The sequence below is a fragment of the Camelus ferus genome, chromosome 35 (assembly GCF_009834535.1).
Source record: "Camelus ferus isolate YT-003-E chromosome 35, BCGSAC_Cfer_1.0, whole genome shotgun sequence".
In the NCBI taxonomy this organism is placed as follows: Eukaryota; Metazoa; Chordata; class Mammalia; order Artiodactyla; family Camelidae; genus Camelus; species Camelus ferus.
This window is the reverse complement of record NC_045730.1, coordinates 24,524,865-24,551,651: the sequence shown is the minus strand read 5'-3', so window position 1 is coordinate 24,551,651 and position 26,787 is coordinate 24,524,865. Positions and strand designations below refer to the sequence as shown.

General features: G+C 41.1%; 1 protein-coding gene across 3 annotated transcripts in view; it reads left to right on the top strand.

Annotated features, from left to right (window-relative positions):
- The window catches only part of NMT2 (N-myristoyltransferase 2), a 55,740-nt gene extending 30,476 nt beyond the window's left edge, over positions 1-25,264 (top strand). For all 3 annotated transcript variants that reach the window (XM_032474027.1, XM_032474028.1, XM_032474029.1), the window contains 10 exons: positions 3,312-3,456; positions 6,182-6,300; positions 6,397-6,488; positions 6,614-6,730; positions 7,615-7,785; positions 8,890-8,998; positions 16,209-16,379; positions 21,457-21,624; positions 23,485-23,622; positions 23,818-25,264. In XM_032474027.1, the coding sequence (XP_032329918.1) occupies positions 3,312-3,456; positions 6,182-6,300; positions 6,397-6,488; positions 6,614-6,730; positions 7,615-7,785; positions 8,890-8,998; positions 16,209-16,379; positions 21,457-21,624; positions 23,485-23,622; positions 23,818-23,838 (1,251 nt within the window). In that variant the 3' untranslated portion in view covers positions 23,839-25,264. The remainder of the gene's footprint in view (positions 1-3,311; positions 3,457-6,181; positions 6,301-6,396; positions 6,489-6,613; positions 6,731-7,614; positions 7,786-8,889; positions 8,999-16,208; positions 16,380-21,456; positions 21,625-23,484; positions 23,623-23,817) is intronic.
- Positions 25,265-26,787: the final 1,523 nt, after the last annotated feature.

Sequence of the window (26,787 nt, the reverse complement as noted above, 5' to 3'; positions counted from 1 at the left end):
TCACAGTGAAAAGGGTAGAGTTAGAAGTGTAACGACACAGAGTAGCTGATGGTTGTGGCTCCATGTAGGTTGGATGGCGTGTGGCTCACAGCAGAGCTGCGTCACGGCCCCAGGGCCCTCCAGCTGTGTGTGTCTGCAGGCTCTGCATCTCCTCCAGCTCATTTCGCCTGCGAAGTAGGAACAGTGCCTTCTTCCTGACTCCCAAGGCTGTTAGGAGGTTACAGTGAGACCGCCTTTATTGAATGGTTTTTATCCTGTAAAGCACTATACGTGGCAGTTGTTACGATTATGCAAGTTTTATGGGGTCTAAACTCTTTTTCTCGCACAAAGTTTACATTGTGTGGCATTGAGTGAGCCTTGGAGATTGCTTTTTTGTTGTTGCCTGTTTAACACGTAAGGATCAGGAATCACCGAGAAGGAAAATCTCCCCACATTTTCCCAACTGCCTTTCTGGGGCAAAAAGAAAGTGGTGTCTCCCTCCCTAGTTTTTCAACTTGTTTTTGTGTAATGAATAATGGTAAGTTCCAAGGTAGCTCATATAAAGGACACCATATGCTTATAAGATATTTTTTCTGTTTCTCAATGTGGCTTCCTCAGACGAGTGTGGTGTTACTTACATGCAGTTGTGACCACCTCCTTATTGCTTCTGTCATCATTATCAGCTGCCACCCATCTCTGTATCCCTGGTGATTTTGAGCCCTTCCCCTGCCTCTGGTCACTTGTAAGGAAGTACAGCCAGCCAAGGCAGGAGGAACTGCTGGCATGATATAGTGGAGAAGTTCTTTCCTTTTTTAATGAAAAATAAATCAGAATTGTTTTATTGTGGGCTTTTCATTGCATTTTTAAAACTTGGGGCTCCTTTCTCTTTAGATGCCAGCTCAAAATAACACTATGAATTGAACTATGTTTTGAGAATATTATGGTTCATGCCCAAGAACCAGACTAAAATGACATTTGTCTGGATTTTTCTATACTTCTTAGTGGTAAAGGACTTGGATTTTTTTTCCCCAAGTATTAAATTTGGAAAATAATGGGCAAAGAGTAAAAGAGGAGTGTCTGGCTCTTAATGGGAATATAATAATGGGGTGGATACGCATTCTCACCTTTCCTAACACCCCATTTGGTGCCACTGTGGAATGTGAGTGGGGATGTTTAAGAATTTATCGTAGCTGAGTTTTCCTCACTGCTCTGTCACCATGGATTTGGAGGCTGTGCTTACTTAAATCTACTTTAAGAAAGCACTTAAGAGTATCCCCTGTATAAATATTGAATCGCTGTGGTGTACACCTGAAACTAATATAATATTGTAAATCAACTAGACTTCAATACAAGAAAAAAAAAAAGGAAAGCATTTAATATTGAGCATTGGGATGTGAATATTTCATGAATGGTGATTTCATGTGTAGACTGCTGGTCAACCTGCTGAGGCAGAAACCACTCTGAGGGCTTCTTCATGAAGAGGGGATATCACTATTGGCTCCTTTGGAACAAAGATGCTGATTGCATGTGTGTTACAAAATGGTTGGAGTTTGGTACATTTGTGTTAGAGGATTTAACTCAAATAGCAGGAAAGAAGAATTAACCACAGCAAATTCGATTCAGACGCTGTAGGTATATTCTTGTAAGACTAGGTTCTGCTTGGCTTATCTTAAGATAAACCGAACCAGTGCATGTTGAAGCATTATTAGTCAAAACATTCTGGGCTCTCACTTCCTGTTTGAGTTGTAGGTCTCCTAATTGATTGTGTTACTGGGAGTTCAGATGGATGCACATTTCATGTTGCTAGAAATTAGTTACTTTTGTGTGGGAAGTTCAAAAGAGACCCAAACAAAATAAATCTGAAAATGAAATAAATCAGAACAAGAAAATTATTTTGTTAAATGATTATGTGTCATTGACATATGACCCTTATGATCTAGACCTCAATGGGAATATGAGATAAAGAGCTGATAAAATTTGTGGCTGTCCTGGGTGATGCTGTTAGACTTCTAAGTGGAGACATTTAGACTTCAACCTACCTCCAGTTAGACTCTGGCACTTTGTGTCTTGGAATCATTTTTGTGGCAAGAACCTTAAAGAAACCCAGTGAGTCAAGCACAGGATGGTCTGTATTGAATAAACCCCATTTTGTACTGGGTCAAACAAAGAAGCTTCCCAGATTGAAGGACTTGCTCCAGACCACAGACTTCAGATTCAAAATTGAACAGAAGTCCAGAGCTGCTGTCGGTAAGCCATTGAAGATTGGTGGTACCTCTCCTTGGTACCCGTGGTATTGGCATATGGGGAACGCAGAGGGCTTTGAGATTCCTTCCAATCACTTCTGAACCTCAGTGAAGAGCATTCTCTGTACGGCATCGAAATTCTGATACTAATTAATAATTTCACACATTGAAAAACCTCACCAGTTTCCATATTCAGTCCTACCTACCACTCTCTCATTTCAAGTATTGTCTCATTTTCCACATTACATTATTTGAGAGATTTTCCAGAAAAGAAAAAAAAAAAAAAAAGAGCTGGGGAATCTTCAGAGATGGCAGAAATACAGTTTTGAGGAAGGAACTTTAAAATTAAAAGGAATTGTCCATTTTGTAGACTGAGAATATGTTTTACTTATAAGGGAGGTTCTTCACGACCCTTGGATTAGGGAGGACAGGCTGTAGTCATGAAAGGCTCTGAATCCGTGGAGCAGACGGCTCATGCTTGTTGAAAGGTCCATCTCTGGAGAAGCATCAGTTAGGAGAGGGTGGGGTGTGGTCCAGGAGGAAAACAGCCGTTAGAGATTCCTTTCTTGATGAACTTCCTTCCCAGCCCAGCACTAAGTTCAGATCTCTCTCTTTCTTTTCACGAACTGAAATTTCCCTCGCCTGCCCGGTTTCTGCTCTAGAAGTTACTTCTTTTGTCCCCATGTTGCTACTGTCCAGCATTAACCCCAACAGTGACACCAAGGCCAGAGGCTGACTGGCTTCTGTGTGATAGTGACTTTGCATTGCTCATCCCCCTTTATGTTGCTCGGCCCACGAGTAACTGATGGTGAGGACCGTTTGCCAGTGGGTGGGAAACTGAAGCAAAGAGTGGTTCGATTTACTTTCGATTTCCCAGACTGTCTGAGCCCCATTAAAACTGTAGAACTGTTGTTGCCTTTAACCTAATATGTTTGCTTATATTTTAATATGTTAGCATACCTGAGCCCCAAGGCCAGGCTTAGAGGAGGATCATGCATTTTCCCAGCAAACGCTCTGGTCTCCTGCTCCAGGATTGGGAGCAGTGGCAGCTTCCTCATACTTCGTGTCTGTGTGTCTTTGCTGTTGTAGAATCCCACCATTCCAATGCAGAAGTTGCAGGATATCCAGAGGGCAATGGAGCTGTTATCTGCCTGCCAGGGCCCCGCCAGGAACATTGATGAGGCTGCCAAACACAGATACCAGTTTTGGGACACCCAGCCGGTACCCAAACTAAGTAAGCTTTTCTGCCTTCCCTTCCCCTCCCCCCAAAACAAAGCTGGGTTAACAACAGACAAAAAACACAAAAGAGACTTTACTTCACCTATATGATTTGTTTCATGCCACAATTCAAAATTTACACAAAAGTCATATTTTTCTTCTTAAAATAAATACTGAGTGGCAACACTGGCTTTCAGTAACAAAATTTTAGTGTAATTCCTGTCCCTATAAAACAAAAAATACAGTTTCCCCAAACTTGAAACATTCATGTATATATATATATATATATATATTATAATTATATATATATGTATTATATATATGTATAAAAGAGGGGTCTCCCCCACCCCATATTTTTTGGTTCTGAGCTTCATGGAGTTGTTTTCCCTCTACATAAATTTTTAACAGTCTCACATCTCAGTTATTGCATAAGACACATAAAATTTGCCCTATTAAATCTTGCTGAAATGGAAAATGCTGCTGTTTAAACAATAGGATTCTGAACTCTCACCCTTGGTGTCCATTATTACCAATGGGATAACATTCCAGGATAAAAAGGGAATCGGGTCACCTCGTCAAGGCCGTTGTAAGTGCTCTGGGTCATGTAACATTCTCTCTAATAGGCCTCCTCCCTCAGCGCTTGGCCTGCTCTGTCACATTTCACTTAAACTTTTGCCAGTTAACATTTCTGGAGAACATGATTTCATTGTTACTCTTTCACATTATGCAAGAAGAAGAAGACGATACAAATGCCATAAAAATGTTTACAAATGTGTCACCAGCTAGACCTGCCGCCTTGTCTTACGTTCTGTGAAGGTAGACATCATATGATTATTTCTGTATTTCTCTTCCGTGCTGGTTCCAGTTTCAGAATCTGTATGGTAAGAAGGTATTCTTTGCCATCCCAGACTCTTCTTGGCCCAGTTATGTACAGATGATCAGTTTTATCACATATAAGGCAGGACACAATCCTTCAATGTGCCTTCAAATAATGGGTTTCAGGCTTTTTAAAGTGCCCGTTCCCTTCCTGCCCACGCCAACCCCAAGGAGCTTAAAAAAGCAAGAGCTTCAGAGTGTGAAAGAAAAAAGAAACTATCTTGATATTTTTTTTTTTATTCCAGCCTCTAGAAACACATCTGGTAGTGGAGGAAGACTCTCTGGAATGAATTTACAGGATTTTAAATAACATTGAGTTGCGTGACCATTAGCTAAAGGGATATAGATGCATTGATCTGAATGTATTGGGTTGGGCTGAATGCTGCTGGTGACTTTTGGGTCACTGCCCAGGGCAGAAGGAGGCTTCCAGCTGGCACTTAACCCCAGTGCAAATTCTTTGGGAAGGCAGCCCCACTGCTCAGCTCATTTTGGCCCCTGCCCTAAGTCCTCGGAGGGTTCTTGGGTTCCTAGAACCGTCCCTTTGCACCTCAGTTAGGGCAGTGTCAGGTTAGTACGGGAGGGGGGCCTGAGATCAAGGAACACATTTCAAGGTCAGGGAGACTTTGCCTCTTCGTTTCTCTCCAGAGCCGTGTCCCAGTTCAGCCCAACACACCCAGCTGTTTGGAGCAGCTTGAATGGGATAGTCCCCCGATGTTGTGTGGATTAGCCAAACCCTAAGCAACTCACAGGGAACCCCAAGGGAGCAGCTGGGAATCTGGCCACCAGGGCTTACCCAAGCGAGCTGAGGTATTCACATGAAGAGGAGCTGGCAGAATGGAGTTAGATGAAACTGCGAAGTCAGGGGTCGGGAAGAAGAGAAAGGGAAGCCCCTTGGGGGTGGTGCAGACCCTGTGACGTCCACCTGTGAAAAGGTCTACACCTGGAGGGCATCTATTCAGCAGATACTTGTTGTGTGTCTGTCACTAAATGCCATGCACTGGGACACAGACCCGGGAAACAGTGATAGGAAAGAAGGGTGAATGGTGGTTGGGCAGGGAGGACGTACTCTGGCAGGAAGAAGTTTTAGTTGGGGAAGGATGCTAAGAAGAAGCGATGTATAAACTTACATCTGAAAAAATGCCAGCAGCCAGCCGTGTAAAGGACAGGGGATGGGCCTCTGAGCAGAGGGCCAGCCTGAGGGAGGTCAGTAGGGCTGAAGCCTCGGGAGCAGGGCCGGGTGGACGTAACGAGGGTCACCAGGCAGGCAGCAGCCACAGTCAAGGGCCTGGATTTTATCCCAGCCACTTCAGAAAGCTCCAGAGAAGGAATTGGAAAAGGGCACATTTGTGGGAATCGCTGGAAACACTGATGGCTTGAACTGTGCTGCCAGGAGTCCAAATAGATGGAAACAGTCCTGAAATTAATTTTGGGTTTTGCTGAGAAGGGTCAGAGGTCCCTGCAGCCCTTTCCCCACCATTTGTTGAAAAGCAGAGTTAAAAAGATAACATCTCTAAGGCTGTCTGTCATTTCAAACCGGTGTTGCTGGCAGTGGTGCTGACATCTAGGGGTTGAGACTGAGAAATCCCTATCTTTTCGTAATGTCCAGTGTGTCATCGAATGACCAAGGATTCCTCCTTCTATTTAATTGATGAAATACAGTTACTCTCCCCCAGTACGTAACTTACCCCATGTCACCCTCGAGGTAGCTGAAACAATACTATATTATACTAAACTACTATATATGCTAAACCCAAGAGCCCTACACCTGATTTTGTTTCACTAACTGGCCATTTTGGATACTCAGAACACTTTGTAATGGAATCGTCTCGTCCTGTCTTTCTTTTTCTCGTCATCCCCATCTCCAGATGAAGTAATAACATCTCATGGTGCAATTGAGGCTGATAAAGAAAGCGTGCGCCAGGAACCATATTCCTTGCCACAGGGTTTTACGTGGGACACGTTAGATCTGGGTAACGCCGAAGTGGTGAGTAAAACTCTGGCGTTCAGGACCTGCGTTGGCATGCGTGGCTTCTGCCTTGGTCCTGAGCCCCAGAGGTAGGACACGTGTTTGGTCTTGCAGCTCAGGGAGTTGTACACCCTGCTGAACGAGAATTACGTGGAAGACAACGACAACATGTTCCGGTTTGACTATTCGCCCGAGTTCCTGTTGTGGTCAGTCTGGCCAGTCCTGTGTGCCTGGTGGGGAGGGGGCAGCAGCTGGGCTGGCCTGTCTCTGTCTGTCCATGTTTTCTTGGACACTAACTGGTACCTGTTTTCCTTGCCGGCGCTGACTGCAGGGCTCTGCGTCCCCCAGGCTGGCTCCCTCAGTGGCACTGTGGGGTCAGGGTATCTTCGAACAGAAAACTAGTGGGGTTCATTAGTGCTATCCCCGCAAGCATCCGGATCTACGAAAGGTACATGTTAAAGCCTGTCCTACACTGGGTTGTGATTAGGACAGCTGTCTTTTTCTCTCTCTTTCTCTCTCTGCCTCTTAGTCTCATCCATGCACACACATGGGTATGTATATGGGTACGCAGCTAGAAGTAGGGGATTTGATTCTGGGGAAAAAACTACTTGAGGGATTTTTTTTAAATCTTTCTATCTGTAGGATATGTATGCTCCATTTTTGCTCTGGGTCTCCAGCCCAGAAAGTCAGAGATGCAGCTATGAACCTCAAAGATCGAATGCATAACAGGTCTGTTCATCTTTCAGTATACTGGGTGAGCTTATTTACTGCTAAAAAGCATTTGATCTCAAGGGATATTTTGTGCCAAATGAAATACCTGCATATCTGGAACCAGAGCAGAGGATGAGCTTTGAAGCTCCGGAAGGTATCGTGGCGCTCAGAAAAGCACCAGCTCTGGCCTGGTCAAGGCACTATCCAGGGGTCCTGGGGATTGCATTATATTCGGAAGCAACGCCTTATCAGATTCTGCATCCAGGTGACCCAGTTACTGCCGTAATTGGGTACTTTACAGGACAAACAGATCTAGAAACTTTGAGGCACATCTGATCCAGTTTTAAACCTAAAACTTATAAAAGACCAAAGTTCTCAGATGTATTTAGGACAAGAGGGTTTGCATCTCCAGAGTTATGGTCCTTTTGGTGGGGGAGTCTTGGGAAGAGGGTGTCTCTCTGAATTTGTGAAGGATCTGAATGATGGTGTATTTTTCTTAAATATGATGTTAAAGGAGGCCTTTCAGTTTCTCATTCTTTGAGATGTGATGGGTGTTGTCTTGTTTTTTTAAATGTTTTCCTCTGACATGGGCTCTTAAGTTTTGACATCTTTGTGTCTTAGCGTGAAGAAGATGGTCGAAATCAACTTTCTCTGTGTGCATAAGAAATTGAGATCAAAACGGGTAGCCCCGGTGTTGATTCGAGAAATAACCAGAAGAGTGAACCTGGAGGGGATTTTCCAGGCCGTTTATACTGCTGGTGTGGTTCTTCCTAAGCCAGTGGCCACGTGCAGGTAATAGCTTGGCACCTCTGTCTTGCGTGTCACCTGTACCTAATGCTGTGCACCTCCTGCCTGTTGCTCCAGGTGTTCTCTGCCCTTGTAACCCAGAGGGATTTGGTGATGATGTGGGTGGTTGGCAGCAGAGACGGAGACAGAACCAGGCGTCACTGGGCCAGCACTCCTGCACAGTGCTGCATCGCCACTTCTGTCTCCTCCGTTTGACAGACTAGTCTCTCCCTCAGGGAAACCCAGGGCGTCAGGATCTTGAGATGTCCTTGTAGGACCATCTTCTCCCTCCTCTCTGACACTCAGTATTATACCAGTGCTGTCAGGAACGACTCCAAAAGCTTGATTAACATCATCAGAAAAGCCCGGACCTGTTCGTTGGCTAGGAGTAAGAAGATGGCTAAAGCTCTCTTTTTATGACTTACCTACTCTTCTCAGGCTTTTGAAGGTCAATCCATTAAGAAAATTGCTTATCATGTTGTCACTGAACTAACCAGTTTCTAGAGCATCAGAAAGAGTTTTATCCCCCTCTGCTATTTTTATCGACTCAAATAAGATAAAACTTCAGGAAAACAGTACAAAGGACAAAACTGTAAAATGACTCTCTCCTATTACATTATTTATAAATAAACAGAATAAATAAGACTGCACAGGTGTATTTTAATAGTCATTCATCGCAGTCCCTAAACTGGAATCACTTAAGAAGTTCAAGCTCATTTCTCAAATAGTTGTTTTCTTTGGTGTGCGTTATATAAACGTGAAGGTTACTAACTTCAGGGGAGTATTTTCATGTTTTTAAATGTTTTGGTTTGCCTTCTTAGAATCTGTGATGATCATTAAATACTTACAAACTGGATGTCATCAATATATCATTTGCAATTTTCCTAAAAGAGATAAAAGGTTACAAATGACAAAGGAACATAACTGGACATGATTTAGAGGTAAAAAAATGACTGATAAAATAATTACATGGGAAAAGGGCCGGCTTCCAGCTCTGCACTGGGCACAAGATAAGTGTTCCTTCAATGCGTCTGTAGCAGCTGAGCTGAGACAGAGTAAAACCTTGGAGAGGGAGATCAATCAGACCGTAAAACCTTTGTTGTATTCCAGATACTGGCATCGCTCACTCAACCCCAGAAAGCTGGTAGAAGTCAAATTTTCTCACTTGAGTAGAAATATGACTTTGCAGAGAACAATGAAGCTATACAGACTTCCGGATGTAAGTAAGAATGATTTGCAGTTTTTCGAAGCTGTTAACAATTAAGCTTTTAATGTAGAAAAGAATTATTTGCAGGAAGCTAAAAGTGGCGCACATGTCTGAGGATGTGAATACGCAGCTAAAAAGACTACATAGAGCCCCAGGTCCGGGAAAAGGAGGGGAGTTCATTTGGAAATACCAGGTGGCTTTTTTAACGCTTTTTAAAGTTCTTCACTTTGAAGTTGGATAGGATTGAACTCAAGACATGTAAGTTTTGAACTTTTGAGTATTTCTGTTCTGTTTAGTAAGAGGGAAGAAAAATTCAAGCTCGTGATATCTTAACAAATGGAACTAAGGAGAGACCCGGGGAGAGGAAATAATGTCTCATTAAATTAGCATCTTTTTAAACTAGTAAATTCCCAGTATGAAAAATTGTCTCTTAAAAAGGGAAATTTAAATGTGCTTACCCATCTTGACTTTATTTGGGGCTCAGATGATGAATTAGTTACCTATTGCTACGTGCCAGATCTCCACATGGAAGCTTCAACAGACACACGTACCATCCCTTGGGTTCTGTGGGTCAGGAGTCAAGGCACAGCTTAGCTGAGGCCTCTGCTTCTGGGTTTCTCATGAAGCTGACATCAAGGTGTCAGCCAGAGCCGGGGTCTCATCTGAAAACTTGACTGGGGTTGGGTCTGCTTCCAAGCTCACGTGGCTCTTGGCAGCCTTGTGGGCAGTTGGACTGGGTCTTCAGTTCCCTGTCGGCTGGGAATTTCTGTGGAGTAGCTCCCAACACGGCCGCTTACTTCATCAAAGCCAGTGAGGAGAGTCTACAGAGAATCTGCCAGCAAGATGCAAGTTAGAACCCTATGTAATCATAATCAGTTCACCAAGTGGAATCACTGTTGCCATATGTTCTTGGTTAGAAGCTGGTCACAGGCCCCACCCACACTCAAGGCGAGTGGATCGCAAAGGCATGAACACCAGGAAGAAGGCATCACTGGGGCCATCTTGGAATCTGTCCGCCACAGATGGGACCTTTTGTGTGAAGCTTTGATTTCATCAGAGCTGTCTTTCTCTGGCATTATAGTAGATATTTTAACCTGACTGAGGGATTCATGTGGAATGTAGCCACATTCCCCCGAAAATGGTGAAGACTCACCTTAGGAGAGTGCAGCTCTTTTTGTCTTTTGCCAGTTGTGTGTTTACCAAACGCATGTGATCAGCAGCTGCATGAACTGATGTCTGTTCCAATGACGGACCAGAATCAACTAATTTCTGACCTGGGCAGAATTTAACAAGGAGAGAAGCAGTGGTGCAGGAGACCAGGAGTCATCATTCTGGGGCTTCACCAGCCGGCAGAGGGACTGGAGGCCTGGTCTCCCCTCTGTCCAGGCTGTAGTTGCAGACAGCGAGGCTGGAACTAATGAGCTCACCACCTGTCTGTGAGGCCAAGGAGGGAAGGGGGAATGTGGATCAGAACAGAAGGAAATGAAAAGCACAGGGGATGTGACGAAGGAGGGTCCACACGACCTGGAGAAGAAGAACCAGGCCCCTCAAGCTGGGGGAGTGTACAGAGGTACATGCCCTGAAACTGAGATGTGGGAAGATGCTCAGAGAGGCCACACCATCATCGTGACCATCAGCATTTCCTTATCAGCTAGAAATCCTTTCTGCTAATGGCCAAGACCCAGAGCGACTGAGAGGGACAGAGTCACATAGAGGCACAAGTGACAGTGAGAACAAAGGGGTGCAGTGCACCGTTGAGTCTGGCATCCTTCTTTGTCAGTTTTTAAATATTTTGCTGTATAGGGGTTGAAATAAGAACCCAAAAGATGCCTCCTTTTTTCACTGGAGGCTAATGCCGTTCTGCCTTGGTCTCCCCAAATTTCAGTTTCTTGAACCTAAATCTGTTGAGCTTGTGTGCAAGGAAAGCACCCCTTTAAATACAGTTGCGTAAAATGGAATGAAAGGTAAGGAATTTTAGTACCTGTCATTGGTTTATTTGGGATGATTAGAATTTGAGGTGCTGAAAGTTATTTTTGACTTGACTTTGTCCATCAGCCTTCACATTTTTGTACAAGCATCAGTCAACTCACAGGTATCAAAGTTTTGACAAGTTGGTGATAAATCACTGGTTGGGAATTGGTGGTGAAACCAAACTTTGGCTTCCTAGTTGTAGTTAACTTAGGTTCCTTGGTAGAGCGGTCCTCTTCCAGCCGTGGTGCTGTGGTGACTGCCTGTTGTCTTCCCCGGTAAGTTGAAGTTGTAAAGTACTCTCACATATATTCAGCATACTCTCCCTGCGACCTTTTGAAGTTGGTATTCTTATCCCCATTGTACAGATGGAAAGACTGAGGCTTTTGAAGTTTGCCACTTAGACAAGAGCCTGTCACTAATAAGTGGAGGACATAGTGTGCGGGCCCCAGACTTCTGTGTTTCTCCTGTGAGGTCCCTTTGCCTCCACTGTCACCTCTAACACACCCGCTGTCGTGGCACCAAGGCCCAGTCCCACCAGATGTCTCCTTGTGCCATCATTAGAGACCAGGTTGAGGCAGGAAGGGATGGCTGTCAAGGTCTAAGCAGCTTTTGTTGGCGTGTTCCAGCCTCCCTTCCCCCTTTTAAGTCATAGGGAAGGAAAGAAAACTAAAGAGTAAATTAATGAAAAACAGAGAAGACAGAAGAGATGGAAATAGAGATATTGGAAAATTGGAAGGTGTCGACAGCAGCCACCTCACTTAGAAGCTGGATGAGGCAACATAAACCAGACCACCTCCTTCTCTCCCAGTGGCCCAGATGGGTGAGGCCACTGCTAGCAACAGCAGCATTTTAGAACATTTTTGTATTGGGGGCAGGGTCTAGCTTAGTGGTAGAGTGTGTGCTTAGCATGCATCAGGTCCTGGGTTCAATTCCCAGGACCTCCATTAAAAAAAAGAACATTTTTGTACCATTAAGCGGAAAGAGAAGAAGCTTACTGAATACGGCCTTTGCTTTATGACTCAGTCTCACGTTCTCATTCACCATGGCCGTTTCTCTTACCCGGCCTGCTTTAGGTCTTCTCCGCAGACTTCTGACTGGAGAGGTTCACATTTATTATGACTAGCATTATGCTAAACAGCTAATATCCATAATCCCCTATTAGTCATAACAATCATAGAGGACAGGTCATTGTCCTGTCACAGAAGTGGACACTGAAACATCAGATGGGTTTGTCGAGCCTTCTAATCAGGACAGAACCATCCCCAGAGCCCACCCCATGAGCCACTGTTACCTAAAAACCAAGAGTAACACAGATTCCTACCCTTTAAATGTTGGTTTGTTTTTAATTTGGTGTTGAGAATTTCCAAACGACGTTGGATTTTTTTTTTTTTTCATCAGTGCTCTTAAAGGTGAAGAAGGAATTTGAAGTAGATGAAAAGCAGGAGTCAGGTTAATCTCCCAGCATCTTTACAGTGCGATGCAAGAAGTTTTCGCATGTGAAGACGTGCTAAGACACAGGAGATGTTCTAGATGTAGTAGCTGTGGATTTTTTTTTTTTTTTTTTTTTTTTAGTGTTTAATGTCATACTCCTTCTTAAATCAAATAAATAACCGTAATCATTGCTTACATCTCTACCTTGGAATCTTGGCTCCAAAACAGTTCACACCACAGAGTTTGACAGAGAACAGCTCTGCTTCTGGTTTTTAATAGAACTCCATTTCCTTGTGTATGAGCAGATTTTACAGAGATTTCAATTTATGTACAAGAAATGAGTATGAGTTAGACTGTGGGAAAGTATATCTGATTCAGAAATAGAATTTGCTTGTGAATTTTAAGATTTTCCTCAGTTACTGGAAATGTTTGGGGGTTTTTGTTGGTTTGTTTGTTTTTGCTGTTTATTGAACTTCCAGAAAACATCGACACTTTCCTCTTTCAGATTATACCAAAGCTTACCATTTTTATCTAGGCATAACATTTTCCCCACTTCTTCCTGAAGACAACAGCTATAATTGGAGTGTTTATTTAAACATTTTAAAATTTATTTTAAAATTTATGCTTCTATAGATTTTGGAGAGTATGTGACTCCATGACATTAGAAGGAAACAAGTGTGGGCTTGGAGATAATGAGCAGTTGTTAGTGAGCAAAAGTAAATACTCTTCTCCTGTTTCTAAGACCTTATATTTTTTATAGTTGGATACAGTCTGATGTTCTCTTTTGCTTTAATGCTCCTGTAAAGACTTGTCTGACGTGCTTATAAACTGCCGAGTTTATCTTTCTCCCTGCCTGTTCACCAAGACATACTGTTTCACTGAGTTTTCCTTTTCTAAATTCTACTACCCATTTTTCTGACCTTCAGAGACTTCACATAGCAGTTCTCACAGTCTGGTCCAGGGACCCGTGGAACTTCCCACAGCCCTTCAGGGGGCCCATGAAGTCAAAGTTTTTGTAACACAAAAAGATAATTTCCATTTTTCACTTTTATTATCTTACTACAGGTGCACTGGGAAGTCATCCAGAGGCTGTATGGAATGTGAGCTTATATGTTCTTTTGTTTTAAAATTTCAAAGTTCACCTCTAATATGATAAATATAGATGAATATAACCCACATTAGCAAAGCTCTTTGGGAGCACTGAATCATTTTTAAGAGCATAACAAAGCCCCAGACCAAGATACTTGAGAACTGCTGCTTTAAGGATGTCTGCTGGGCAAAAAGATGTTGACTTCAGTGATTTCACAGGATGAATACTCAGTGAATAAGAACTGTGCTGAAGAAGCCTGTTTTACTATAGAAAGGTGACAGCAGACTTTAGTCTTCATTTATGAATGGTCTCTGTCAACAGATCCCATGTTTCCTGTTGCTTTCATTAGTTAATCTAACTGCTTGATATTACTGCTTGATTGTTACTGAATCAGTAACAGAAGAAAAAAACAGTCTGATATTGAGAAGGGCTATTTAAAATTTATCCAGGTCATCCTCATAGCAAAAAATAACCTTTTCAAATGACAGCAGTATATATGTGGTATGATTTTGGTCTTCCCACCAGCATTTAGAAATGTGATTTGTTTCATTTCACACTGTTTAGAAATCGTGCAGGCTCCCTCCTCCCACAAACTGCAATATAGAAGTGCTCCACGTAACTAAAACTGGCTTAGGGAGACAGAAGGAGAATACCGTTTCACATTTGGCTTGCACTCAGATGCCAGGCCACGGACATGTCATCTCCTCAGAGCTGACAGTGACACTTTCTGTGTCTTCAGCCTTCACCTCACCTTACTGGGTAAATGACTGGTACAAAACCTAGGAATTCATTCATTGATTCAACACCAATTCAGGCCATTAGTAACCAAGGGTTAAGCCTTGGATGGAAATCTGGAGATTTCTGGTCCTTTGGCTTTGAGACCCACCGAAAGACGGAAAGTATTGAGTTCTCTATTAGTCAAGGACTTCAATTCTCTCATTGTAGGATATTAAACTATTTTAGCTGCATTACTTTGTCTTTATAGATTAAAGAAATCTGAACTGAGTGGCACATAGTAAATACTCAGCTAAGGACTGTTGGGTCTGTAAATAGGGAGAACACATCTCCTGTCCCCTCCCAACACTAATCAGTAATCCATCAGCATTCTTTGTCCCTGAACCTTAGAGACCTCAGCATGACTACTAGCATCTGTCAGAACCAGCACTCAAGATGAACACCCATTTTCCGCCTCGGGTTTCTCCCCTCCCACTGGTCTGGGGGCATGTAGGAATTGTGACGGTCTAATTTTAGAGGCAGTTTTTAATTTGAAAGTCCTTAGAAATAATTTAGGACAGAAAAGATAGAATAGCACTTTTTAGATACAAGATACTTGTCGCGTAGAATTTAACCAGTATTTCTTCAAGAAAAAAAATATCGAATTAACTGGAAAATTGAGGTTGTATTTGTAAGTATCGAATTTTTTGTTGTACAAACAAACAAGTAGAGTGGGCCTTCCCGCTCCTAGTGCCAGGTGTCCTGATGTCTGGACACTTCCTATAGTGGATGTCTGGAGCCCCTTTAAGAAAAAGCACTTGAACAAACCCAAATGGGGACGTGTCCTCACCTTGAGGGTTTGCTATTCCTAAGGCCTAATGTAAATATTGTGACATTCTAGAATGGTGGATTCAGATGCCTGTTCTGATCACCTTTTAATCAAAAGATGGCATGAGAGACCAGGGCCAGGACTTGGCAACCAGCCATTCGTCCTTGGCTGTTAAAATGCTTGCCTTCCCGTACTGACCAATATGATTCACTCTTCTTTCATTTTTGTTGCTCTTGAGAACAAAATAGCTACATCTTTTTCACAGGCTGTTGAACAAAATATGTTTCTCAGTCATTTTCAACTGTGTTTTCAAAATGTCAGACGTGGCAATCTTGAAGTGTAAAACATGCTAAGATTATTCTGCCCTGTCGTGTAGGCTGTTAAAATTCTTGGCATTGGTATATAGATCAACTTGAAGTGTTCCTGTTGGCTTTGTTAGGGTCAAAGGCAACACTGACTCAAGACCTGGTACATGGAGATAAGAAGATAGATCACACTGTGTAGCTTATATTCTAACCCAGTGCTTCTCAAACTTTGTGTGTAAACAAAGCACCAGGGGATCTTATGAAATTGCACCTTCTGACTTGGTAGGTCCGGTGCAGCCCCAAGATTTTGCAGTTCCAGAAAGAGAAAGAAAAATACCATATGATGTCACTTAAAAGTAGAATCTGAAAAAAAAAAAAAAGACACAAATGAACTTACTTACCAAACAGAAACAGATGCGCATACATAGAAAACAAACTTATGATTACCAGAGGGGAAAGGGGGTAGGAAGGGATAAATTGTAAGTTCGGGATTTGCAGATACTAACTACTGAATATAAAATAGATAAACAACAAGTTTCTACTATATAGCACAGGGAACTATATTCAATATCTTATAGTAACCTATAATGAAAAAGAACATAAAAATGAATATATGTATGTTCATGTATGACTGAGGCATTATGCTATACACCAGAAATTGACACAACATTGTAAACTGACTATACTTCTATTTAAAAAATTAATTAATTAATTCGTTGTTTGGTTATTTTTGTTTTGTTTTTTGTTTTTTTTAAGATTCTGCAGTTCTAACAAGCTCCCATGGGATGCTAATACTGCTGGTCTGGGGACCATGCTTTGGTGCCAAGTTTGTTTACTCCTCTACTTTAAACCTCCCAATTTTTTCTGTTTTCACTCTAACAGGTTACAAAAACTGCAGGCTTGAGGCCGATGGAACCAAGAGATATCAAAGCCGTTCAAGAACTAACCAACAGTTACCTGAAGCAGTTTCATTTAGCCCCGGTGATGGATGAAGAGGAAGTAGCCCACTGGTTCCTCCCCCAAGAGCACATCATTGACACTTTTGTAGTGGAGGTAAAGATAAGGTGGTAAGATAGTACAGAGGAATGTGAAAATCCTGTGAGGGAGAGTCCATTTTCCAGAAAGATCATGGAGTGCCCATCTCCTTCTTCTGCCTCCATGACTCACTACTCCTGGACCAGATTTCTGCTCACCCTGCTAGAACCAGATGTTCTCACAGTGTCCATTCCTGGATAAAAGCACACTGTTACTACTCATTAATGGGAAATCAGGATACCACTTGGTTGTCACCTGTATGATTAATTGCTTTTCTCAGTTTTGAAAAGGCCAGTTTGGATTACCTCATCTGAGATGGATGTGTCCCGGAGTTTAATACTGTTTTGCTTTAGCAAACAATTTTATTTTTTTTGTCTATTCCCTCACCAGTACCACACTGCCTTCATTACTGGAGCTCTGTAGTAAACCTTAATATCAGGTAGAGTGATTCCTCTCACCTTATTCTTCTTTGTTAGGATTGTCTTAGCTAATCTAGTTCCTGTGCCTTTGCATATAAATTTTAGAATAAGCTTGTCTTTATCTACAAAAGACCTTGCTGGGATTTTGGTAAGAATTACAGTAAATCCATAAATTAATTTAGGGAGAATTAACAAGTCTTCTAATCCATGAACATGGTATGTCTCTATTAAGGTCTTTTAAAATTTATTTTATCATCAGTCTATAATTTTCAGCATCCAAATTCTGTAACTTTTTTTTTAAGTGTGTGCTTAAATATTTTATTTCCTTGGAGCACTTGTGAATGGCATTGTGTTTTTAATTTTGGTTTCCACGTGTTCGTTGTTAGTATGTAGAAATGTAATTGCTTTTCTGTGTTGCTCTTGTTTCCTGCAACGTTGCTGAAATCACGTTATTAGTTCTAGGGGTTTATTTGGAGATTTCTTGGAATTTCTACACAGACAATTATGTCACCTACAAATAGGGTCAGTTTTATTTCTTCTTTTCCCATCTGTATACCTTTTTTTTTTCTTTCTCTTGCCTTATTGCAGAGTCTAGATCTTCCAGTACTTTGCTGAGTAAGAGTGGTGAAGGTTGGCATCCTTGCCTAGTTCTTGATATTGAGGAAAAGCATTCAGTCTTACCCTGTGAGTCTTACACCACGATGTTAGCTGTAGGTTTTTTGTAGATACTCCTTTATGAATTTAAGAAAATGCCCAACTAGCTGAGAATTCTTATCATAAATGGGTGTTGAATTTTGTCCAGTGCTCTTTCTGCTTCAGTTGATACAATCACATGATTTTTCTTCTTCAGTCTGTTGATATGGTATACTTGTTAATTGATTTTCATATGTTTGATCACCCTTGCACACCTAGAAAAATTATCTACTTGGTTATGGTGTATAATGCTTTTTATACATTATTGGATGTGGAGTGCTAATATTTTGTAGAGTATTTGCTGGGTCCATGAGGGATATTGGTCTGCAGTTTCTCTTTTTGTCCTGTCTTTGTTTGGTTTTGGTATCAGGATACTACTGGCCTCATAAAGTGGGTATGACTTCCTCTTCTGTTTTCTAGAAGAAATTATATAGAATTGGTTAATTCCTTAAATAAGTCTAGAATTCTCCAGTTGGAACATTCTGACCTTAGAGAATTGTTCTTTGTTAAAATAATGGATTCAGTTTCTTTAATGGTTATGGGTTACAGGACTGTTCAGATGATCTATTTCATCCTGATTGAATTTTAATACAGTTGACCCTTGAACATCATAGGTTTGAATTGCGTGGGTCCACTTAGGCATTTTCAATAAATACTACAGAACTACATGATCCGGGGTTGGTTGAATCTGAGGATATGGAGGGCCGACTGTAATGTTATACTTGGAGTTTTGATTACACTTGGGGTCCCCCCTAACCCCCATGTTTTTCAAGCGTCAACTGTAATTTTGTGGGTTTTGAGGAATTGGTCTATTTCCTTTAAATTGTCCATTTTTTAAGAATAAAGTTGTTCATAGTATTCCCTTTTAATGGGTACAGAAACTATAGTCAGATCCCTTATTTAATTCTGGTAGTTCTGTCTGTTGATGAGAGGGGTGTGGAAGTCCCCAGCTGTAACTGTGGGCTTGTCTGTTTCTCCTTCCAGCTCTGTCAGCTTTTCTTGATGTGTCCAAAGGGTCTTGTTTGGTCCTTATACATGTAGGACCTTCATGACTTCCTAGTAGATTAATCTTTTTGTCATCATGTAATAACCCTCTTTCTGTCTACTAATTACCTTTTCTCCGAAGTCTGCTTCATTGTATATTAATACAGGCAGACCTCATTTTATTGCCCTGCACTTAACTGTACTAAGGAGATTCTGCATTTTTTTACAAATTGAAAGTTTGTGACAACCTGGCATCTAGCATGTCTGTTAGCACCATTTTTCCAACAGTATTTGCTCACTTTGTTTCTCTGTGTCACATTATGGTAATTCTTATAGTATTTCAAACTTTTTCATTATGATTATATTTGTTACGGTGATCTTTGATGTTAAGGCTTCTACTTGTTGAAAGTTCAAATGACAGCATTTTTAGCAATGAAGTATTTTTTCATTAAGGTACTTACATTGTTTTCTGGACATAAGGCCACTGCACACTTAATAGAGTACCATATAGGTGCACTTTTTTATAACTGCAACTTTTATGTAAACTGGGAAAACAAAAAAATTTGTGTGACTCACTTTATTGCAACTTTATTGAGGAGGTCTGGAACCAAACCCGCAAAATCTCCAAGGTGCCTGTATTGCCACTCCTGCTTTTTTAAAATTCATGTTTCCATGGCATATCATTTTCAGTCCTTTTACTTTCTACCCAGCTATATCATTGAATTTGAAGTGAATTTCTTGTAAACAGGGTGTATTGAGCCATGTTTCCTTATCCACTCTGCTCATCTTTCAGTTGATGTATTTTGACCATTTACATCTGATGATTATGGATATGTTAGTGTTTAAATCTTCCATGTTTTTATTTTTTAGTTCGTTTCTTCTGATTCTTGTCCCTGTTTCTTTTTCCTTGCCTTCCTGTCCCTTGAACGTTTTTTGGTTCTGTTTTGATTTATTTATGGTGTATTTGAGTATATTTGTGTCGTTTCTGTGATGCTCTGGGTTTTGCAGTATAATACTTTATCCATCACAGTCATCTTGCCACTTCAAAGTGGTAAGTGACCTGATTTCCATGGAGGTCTCTTTACTTCCTGAACTTTTAAACAAAACTCACGAGAACAGATGCATAGCCCAAGGAATGTACCCAAATTTCTGCTTCCTTCCTTCCTTCCTTCCTGATGCTCCAACATGCCTTCTTTTATGATTTCTTTTCTATTTGAAGAATATCCTCTGGCCAATCTTAAAGGTATGTCTGCTAGCAACAAATTTGTTTAGTTTTCATTTGTCTGAGAATGTCCTTATTTCCCCTTCATTCCTGAAGGAAGTTTCACCAGATACAGAATTCATGGTTGATGGGGATTTTCTTTCATCTCTTGGGCCACTTGCTTCTGGCCTCTGGTTTCAGGGACACAGTCTGCTGTCATTTTAGGTGGTATTCCTCTGTAGGTAATGCATTGTTTCTCTGTGGCTATTTTCAAGGTTTCTGCCTGCCTTTAGTTTTTGGAAATTTAATCATGATGTGTCTTGGTGTGGATTTTTGGGGGGTTTATCCTGTTAGAGTTCACTCAGCTTCTTGAATCTATCGTATGTATTCTGCCAAGTTTGAGAAGTTTTCAGCCATTATCTTTTTCTTTTTTTTTCTTCTTTTTCTTTTTTTTCTTTTTTCTTTTTTTTTTTTTAATTTTGGGGGGAAGGTAATTAGGCTTACTTATTTTTTATTTTTAGAGGCAGTACTGGGAATTGAACCCAGGACCTCGTGCATGCTAAGCATGTGCTCTACCACTTGAGCTATGTCCTCCCCCCAAGCCATTATCTTTTTCCATCCCACATTTTCTTCTTTCCTTCTGGGACTCCAATAATATGAATAGGGGATCATTTGTTACTGCCCCAGAGACACCTGAAGCTTAATCCTTTTTTTTTTTTTTTTTTTTTTTTTTTTTTTTTTGTCCCAGTGTGCTTTCCCTCTGTTGTCCAGATTGGGTAAATTCAGCTGGATTCAAGTAGAGTGATTCTGACGTCTGTCATCTCCACTCTACTATTGAACCCATCCAGTGACTTTTTTTTCCCTTTAATTTCTGCTATGGTATTTTTCAAGTGGGAAATCCTTAATAAAGCTTAACATTTGGGGCTTTAAGTCATCTCTGATACTGAGCTCCTGATACAGAGCAGTAGAGACTCAGTTTAGCTTAACATCTTTAATTTTATAATGTTTGAAAAAAAGGTTTAATGAATCAGAAGCATTGATGATTGGATAATCCATCCCTCTGGAATTCTCTTTGTCTCTAAAACAAACAGTAGCAATGGCACATGTGGTCTAGCCTCCTCCTGTAATTCAAACAGATCATACTTGGAATTATATGCAGACTTGCATAGGCCACCATAGCTACAAGCCAAACAATATTGGCTAATTTCTTGTACTGAAAGGTCTACCAGTGATGAAGAAATGAGCACCATCTTTTGCGTCCCTTTTGATTTTTGATAGCTTTAGATTTTCTGTTACTCATACACATATATTTGGGTGCAGTACCAGTGCCTTTTACAAGCTTCTAAAAAAACAGCTTCCAAACCAATTTCACTTTAAGCTGATAAAATTCCTGTCTTGGGCCAAGAAGATGTTCAATATTATACAGTATCTTTTAGTTCTAATCCTTTGTGCTCTTATTCCTGCAAAAACAGTTTTACTTTTACCACTGCCCCACGAGTCTGGAGAGACTCATCAGTCAACCAGAGAGAAGCATTCCTTTTAGAACGTCCTACTTGCTAAGAACTTTATGCAAATCACCGACAAGCACTTAGGCTGAGGTCCACCTCCACACTCTTCTGCGGCCTCCGCCCAGCTTACCATAAGGGGCTCCAACTCAGACTTGGAGAGAGGAGTATGAGTTGTTGCCCTTCATTCTCACGGAGACCTCTGGCGCGAGTGAGAGATCAGGAAGTGAGCTTACATGCTGGACGAGACTTGTTCAAGGAGGTATTTACCTGACGTTACCTTTGTCCTTTAGAATGCCAGTGGTAAGCCAACTGACTTCCTGAGCTTCTACACACTCCCCTCCACAGTCATGCACCACCCAGCTCACAAGAGCCTCAAAGCCGCCTACTCCTTCTACAACATCCACACCGAGACGCCGCTGCTGGACCTCATGACCGACGCGCTCATCCTCGCCAAGCTGGTAGGCGACTTGCCGCTTTCTGTCCTGTGTATATCTCTAAGTGTGTATGTCCGAGTATGGAAGACATCTTGTGTCTTCTTCCACACAGGGGGATTCATTCAAGAGATTTTTACTGTTGACCATCTATCTAAGGGATAATTTTGATAACTTTTTTTTAAACTTTCTTGGCTGTTTTCTTCATTAATTCTATTGTAACTTAACCAAAAAGACGTTTTGTACAAATTAGAAACTTTTCACCCTTACATAAGAATATGTAATGTTCAAAATATAAGGAATGTAATAAAAATACACGATCCCACAATGCAGGCATACCTTGGGCTACTGCGGGTTTGGTTCCAGACAGTTCCAGATCACCACAGTAAAGCAAGTATCGTGATCAAGTGGGCCACACGAATTTTTTGGTTTCCTGGTGCATATAACAGTTATCTTTACACTGCAATGTAGTCTTTACATGTGCGGCACACGTAAACAATGTACATACCTTAATTTAAAATATTTTATTGCTAAAAAATGCTGACCATCATCTGAGCCTTCAGCAAGTTGTAGTCGTAACATCAGAGATGACAGATCACCATAGCAAACATAATAATGAAAGGTTTGAAGTACTACAAGAATTACCAAAATAGAACACAGAGACATGTAGTGAGCAAATGCTGTTGGAAAATGGCTCTGATAGGCTTGTTCAGTGCAGGGCTGCCACAGACCTCCAGTGTGTTTAAAAAAACCACCACCACCACCACCACAGTTATCTGTGATGCGCAATAAAACGAGATCTGACTGGATGGGGAAAATAGGGCTGTTTGTGTTGCAGTGAATCATTCGCAACGATAATTTTCTTCATTCAGCTAGTCTCTGAATTTTAAAATTAAAGAAATTTAATTATTAAAATTATATTATTAAAGGACTTAAAATGAAAAGAATTAAACTCAAAATATACCTTATTATATATTTCCATTATCTTTCTATTATCTCAGTGTAGTAGTTAGGATAATTGTTAAATTCTTGCTACAAATAAACATTTTCCTTTAAGAAGAAATTGAAATCAGCTGACAAGGACATTTTGATGTAATTACTGAATGAGAATATATTGTTCATGAGAAATTGAGAGCAACACATCAATTGTTGTACACAACGCATTAATTGTCTTCCTTGTATTCCTCTAGTATTTGATCATTGGAAACTTTTTTCTTAATCCGTTATATGTGGATCCCAGAATCAGCATTCTCCTTTGATTCTTTGATCTTATAGCTCATTTTCAGTGACTTCCCAAAAAGGCCAGTAATAAGGTATTTTAAGGTAAAAACCCTGAGAAAGACATGAAGGTGCTTCATCTATATCACATTTTGGATAGTATTATCTAACATTTTAAAATTCTATTTTTATTATTAAAGTGGTACTAAATTTATTCCTCAGCATCAGCCCAAGGCAAATACATGATTTACAGTCTTTGCAGGTTTGGCTTCTTGGCTGTAGGTTCAGGTAAGTCGGAACTTAGAAGCCAGTAACAGTTCTGGTAATGGGGTCATCCAGGCAACTGTTTCCTTTGAAAACAGGGACAAAGTATTTTCTGAAATCTTAATAGATTATTTTTTGTTAGTGTTAGCCATCCTGTGGTATTTTTTGATTCAGCATTTCTGGATAATCTTGCTGACTCCATCAGATTCACTGCTTGCTACTCATTTAATAAGATAGTTTTGAACCGAATTCTTAATTTATACGATATACTACAGACATTAAACCTTATTATAAATGCACATTCAAGCTGGTTAGTAGGGAAATTAGGTGAGATACTGAAATATATAATATAGAAAACACTAATCCTTTGGTACTTTAATTTTTTTAATTTTTTTACATTGGCAGAAAGGATTTGATGTATTCAATGCACTAGATTTGATGGAAAATAAGACATTTTTGGAAAAACTCAAGTTTGGCATAGGAGATGGCAATTTACAGTATTACTTGTACAATTGGAGATGTCCAGGAACAGAGTCCGAAAAGGTACGTGAAGTTGTTATCATAAACCCTTTGTAGACTTGATAAATTTACTTAGAAAACCCCATGCTTGCTTCTCTTCAGATTGTTGAGACTTTTTTTTTTAGTAGCTTTCTAAAATTACAGGTCTATTGTACGACATTATAATTTAACTTTTCTTGCTGACTTGTTCATACTATTCCATTTCTTCCCTCCCTTTAGGTTGGGCTTGTATTACAATAGATGGATATTTCTATTTCGAGAACTCTAACATCATCACTCATTAATATTCTAGTTCGTGATTCCTAGAACTGTCATTCCAAAGAAGAATAAAAGCACAACAGAAGTGAAATCGAAGTAGTCAGTAACAGAAAAGGTGAAAAAGCATCCCTTCGCGACCAGCAGAAAGCATTCCTAGCTAGGACATCAACACTCACCCTTTTCTTTCACTGTTTACCCATTTGTGGGAGATGGAAGGAGGGCACAAAGAGCACGTTCCTGTCATTTTCAACCTTCCATTGTCTCTTGGTGAAGAGAAGCTATTTTTTCCACTCTCTAGAAACGGGACTGCTGGTCTGTGGACTGAACAGTAGTCACAGAATAACGTAAGGCGATCTCTGCCCTCGTGTGGAGATAAACTGCGGCCTTTCTGTTTATTAAGTGTTGGTCTGTTGGTCCACGGAGCAGAATAAAGCAGCCATTCGGAAAGTGTCTACTTACATGACCTCACGTGACCTCATCGGGAATGTCTGTGGAACCAGCACCTCTGTGACTCAGTGATGAGCAGTGGATGTTCAAGAGTGAGATAGAAATGGACTGGTGACTATGTGTTTCTCAAGGAGCGAAGTTGCCAAATCAGTAAACACACAGATGTGCGCTTTCCTCTCCAACAGGTCGGTGGATTGGTTGAAAAGCAAGGCTCTGAACTGAGTATGCACCCATGATGAATTAGACTTTTCTGGTCCTGCACGGACTTTTGCTGCTTCTCAGCAACAGCCAGGAGATGTGAGGAAAAGAAAATAAAAGCTCTCAAGTCAGAAGACACGCCCAGTGGGATCTGTCAGCGCTATCAGGACAGTGGTGATCGGAATGTTATTACTTATGCAGAATTGCACATACTCCTTTATGCTGACTCTAATTTATCATAAAAGCTGTCATGCGATAGAAAGATGTCTTATTTGTAAATAAGTATCATAATTTTGTTACTGATGATGTTTTTATCTAGGATTTGAAAAACCATGTCTCTCAGTGTACAGAGATATGTATATATTGCCAGTAACCCAAGGGGGAAAAGATGCTGGATGAGGCCACGTAAACTGGCCTCAACTCCGACACCACAGAGTAAATACTTCTTCCTGCCTTTACTGCATCAGTGCCTAGGCCGTTCAGTCCAGATAATCTCACTACCTTAGACAACACGATGCCCTTCCTTCATGTGACAAGTAATCAAAGGAAACAAGTCATCCCCTCTGCCCGGCAGGACCTCGCACTATGGCCCATGAGCTAAAGCCAGCCATCACCCTTTTTTGTACGGCCTACCAGCTAAGAATGGTCTTCACATTTCTGAATGGTTGAGGAGAAAAAAAATCAAATGAGTAACGTTTTATGACATGAAAATTGTAGGAAATTCAGATTTCAGCATCCACAAATAAAGTTTTATGGGAACACAGCCACTTCCAATCATTTATGTGTTGCCTGCTTCACACCACAGAAGGCAGAGTGGCACTGTCCCAGCAGGGACCGTGGACCACAAGGCCTAACATGTGTACAGCCTGGGCCTTTGCGGAAGAAACACGCATCTCCCCTGGTTTCCACTAAGGAGCCGAAAGCCACTCTGTGCGGCCTGCCCGCGTCCTGAAGGCACTGACCCACAGCACTGGTTTCCCGGGACCTTCAGGGGGGGAGGGCGTGCGGGCCCCAAAGTCACCCATCAGTTAGGACAGCGCTGTTCCCTTCTGGAAGACCCAAGGGGAGACTTGTCTATAGGATGATTCCAACCCAACTGCATTGCCACTTTCTTCCTAACACAGGGAGGATGGCTCCAGGAGCAAAAGTGAACCATTCCACTGAAAGTCTGAAATTAAGTAAACGAGATTTTCATTATATCTGGAATCAAGGCTCTGGCTGGGAATTACGTTCACTCATTTTCATAGCGGTTTCATAAGCTGCAGGTTTTCCAGCAACTGCAGGATTGCCCCTCAGATTCTGCCACGGGTTCACCTCATGATGAAACTGGGGCTGTTCCTTACTCACTTACATAATTCCTGTTACAGAGTTCACCCTCTTTTACTCATTTTTAAATACAATGATTAAGAAACGACTAGCTCATTTGCTTCTCTGTGAAGCCTCTTTACCTTTTAAGCACTTTGCCAATGAACATTTTAAAACAGAAAATCAGTAAAGCTGCTTGTGTTAATAAAGTAGCTGTGAGAACTAAATTTCAAGGCAATATATAGTGTTTTACAGGTTCAGGAAAACACGCCATCCTGCGTCCTCTGTCCGTAGTGGAAATGCTACCAGCTATCCTTCGCCCCTCACCCCACTTTTTTTGGTCAAAGTGGTATTCAGTAAATTTAAATGAATGGAGGTGACGTAATCCATAGATCAACCAGAATATAGGCTGAAAATAACGCTTGGCGATCCAGTATCTTCCTCATAAATCACAGAAAGTGCCTTTTCCAAGCACACTCTGTAAACTGCAGGCACTTTAACAGAGCATTGATTATGCTCTACTTCCCAACACGAAGGACCCCTATCGTGGCAGGCCCGTCTCTGAGCATCCAAGCTCCTCAGGGATTTTTTTTTTCTCCTCCTCCTGCCTCATTTCACCCAGTTACCATCATACTATTTACATATGTTAAAGTTTCAAGGGAGTAAGTTAACCATGTAAAGGGATGAAGTCTAACTAGTCAAAAATACCTCATTTGGCATTTCCTGTAAACATTAACCTTTCTCCCAAGCCCGTCCTTAGCCTACCTACAAAGAAAGGCAAACTGACAAAAGTAAAAAAAAATAATGTATTGTTTCTGAAGACAGTGTATCACATGGCATTTAGTCTTTTCCCTTTAAAACTGATGCAGTCCAGTTTCATCTTCCCCACCAACCAGAACCAGGTTTACTGTGGCACATTCTCCAAGTGTGACAGAAAAACTCCTTCCTGGAAAGGAACGAGTTAAGAGTTGCAGGATACAG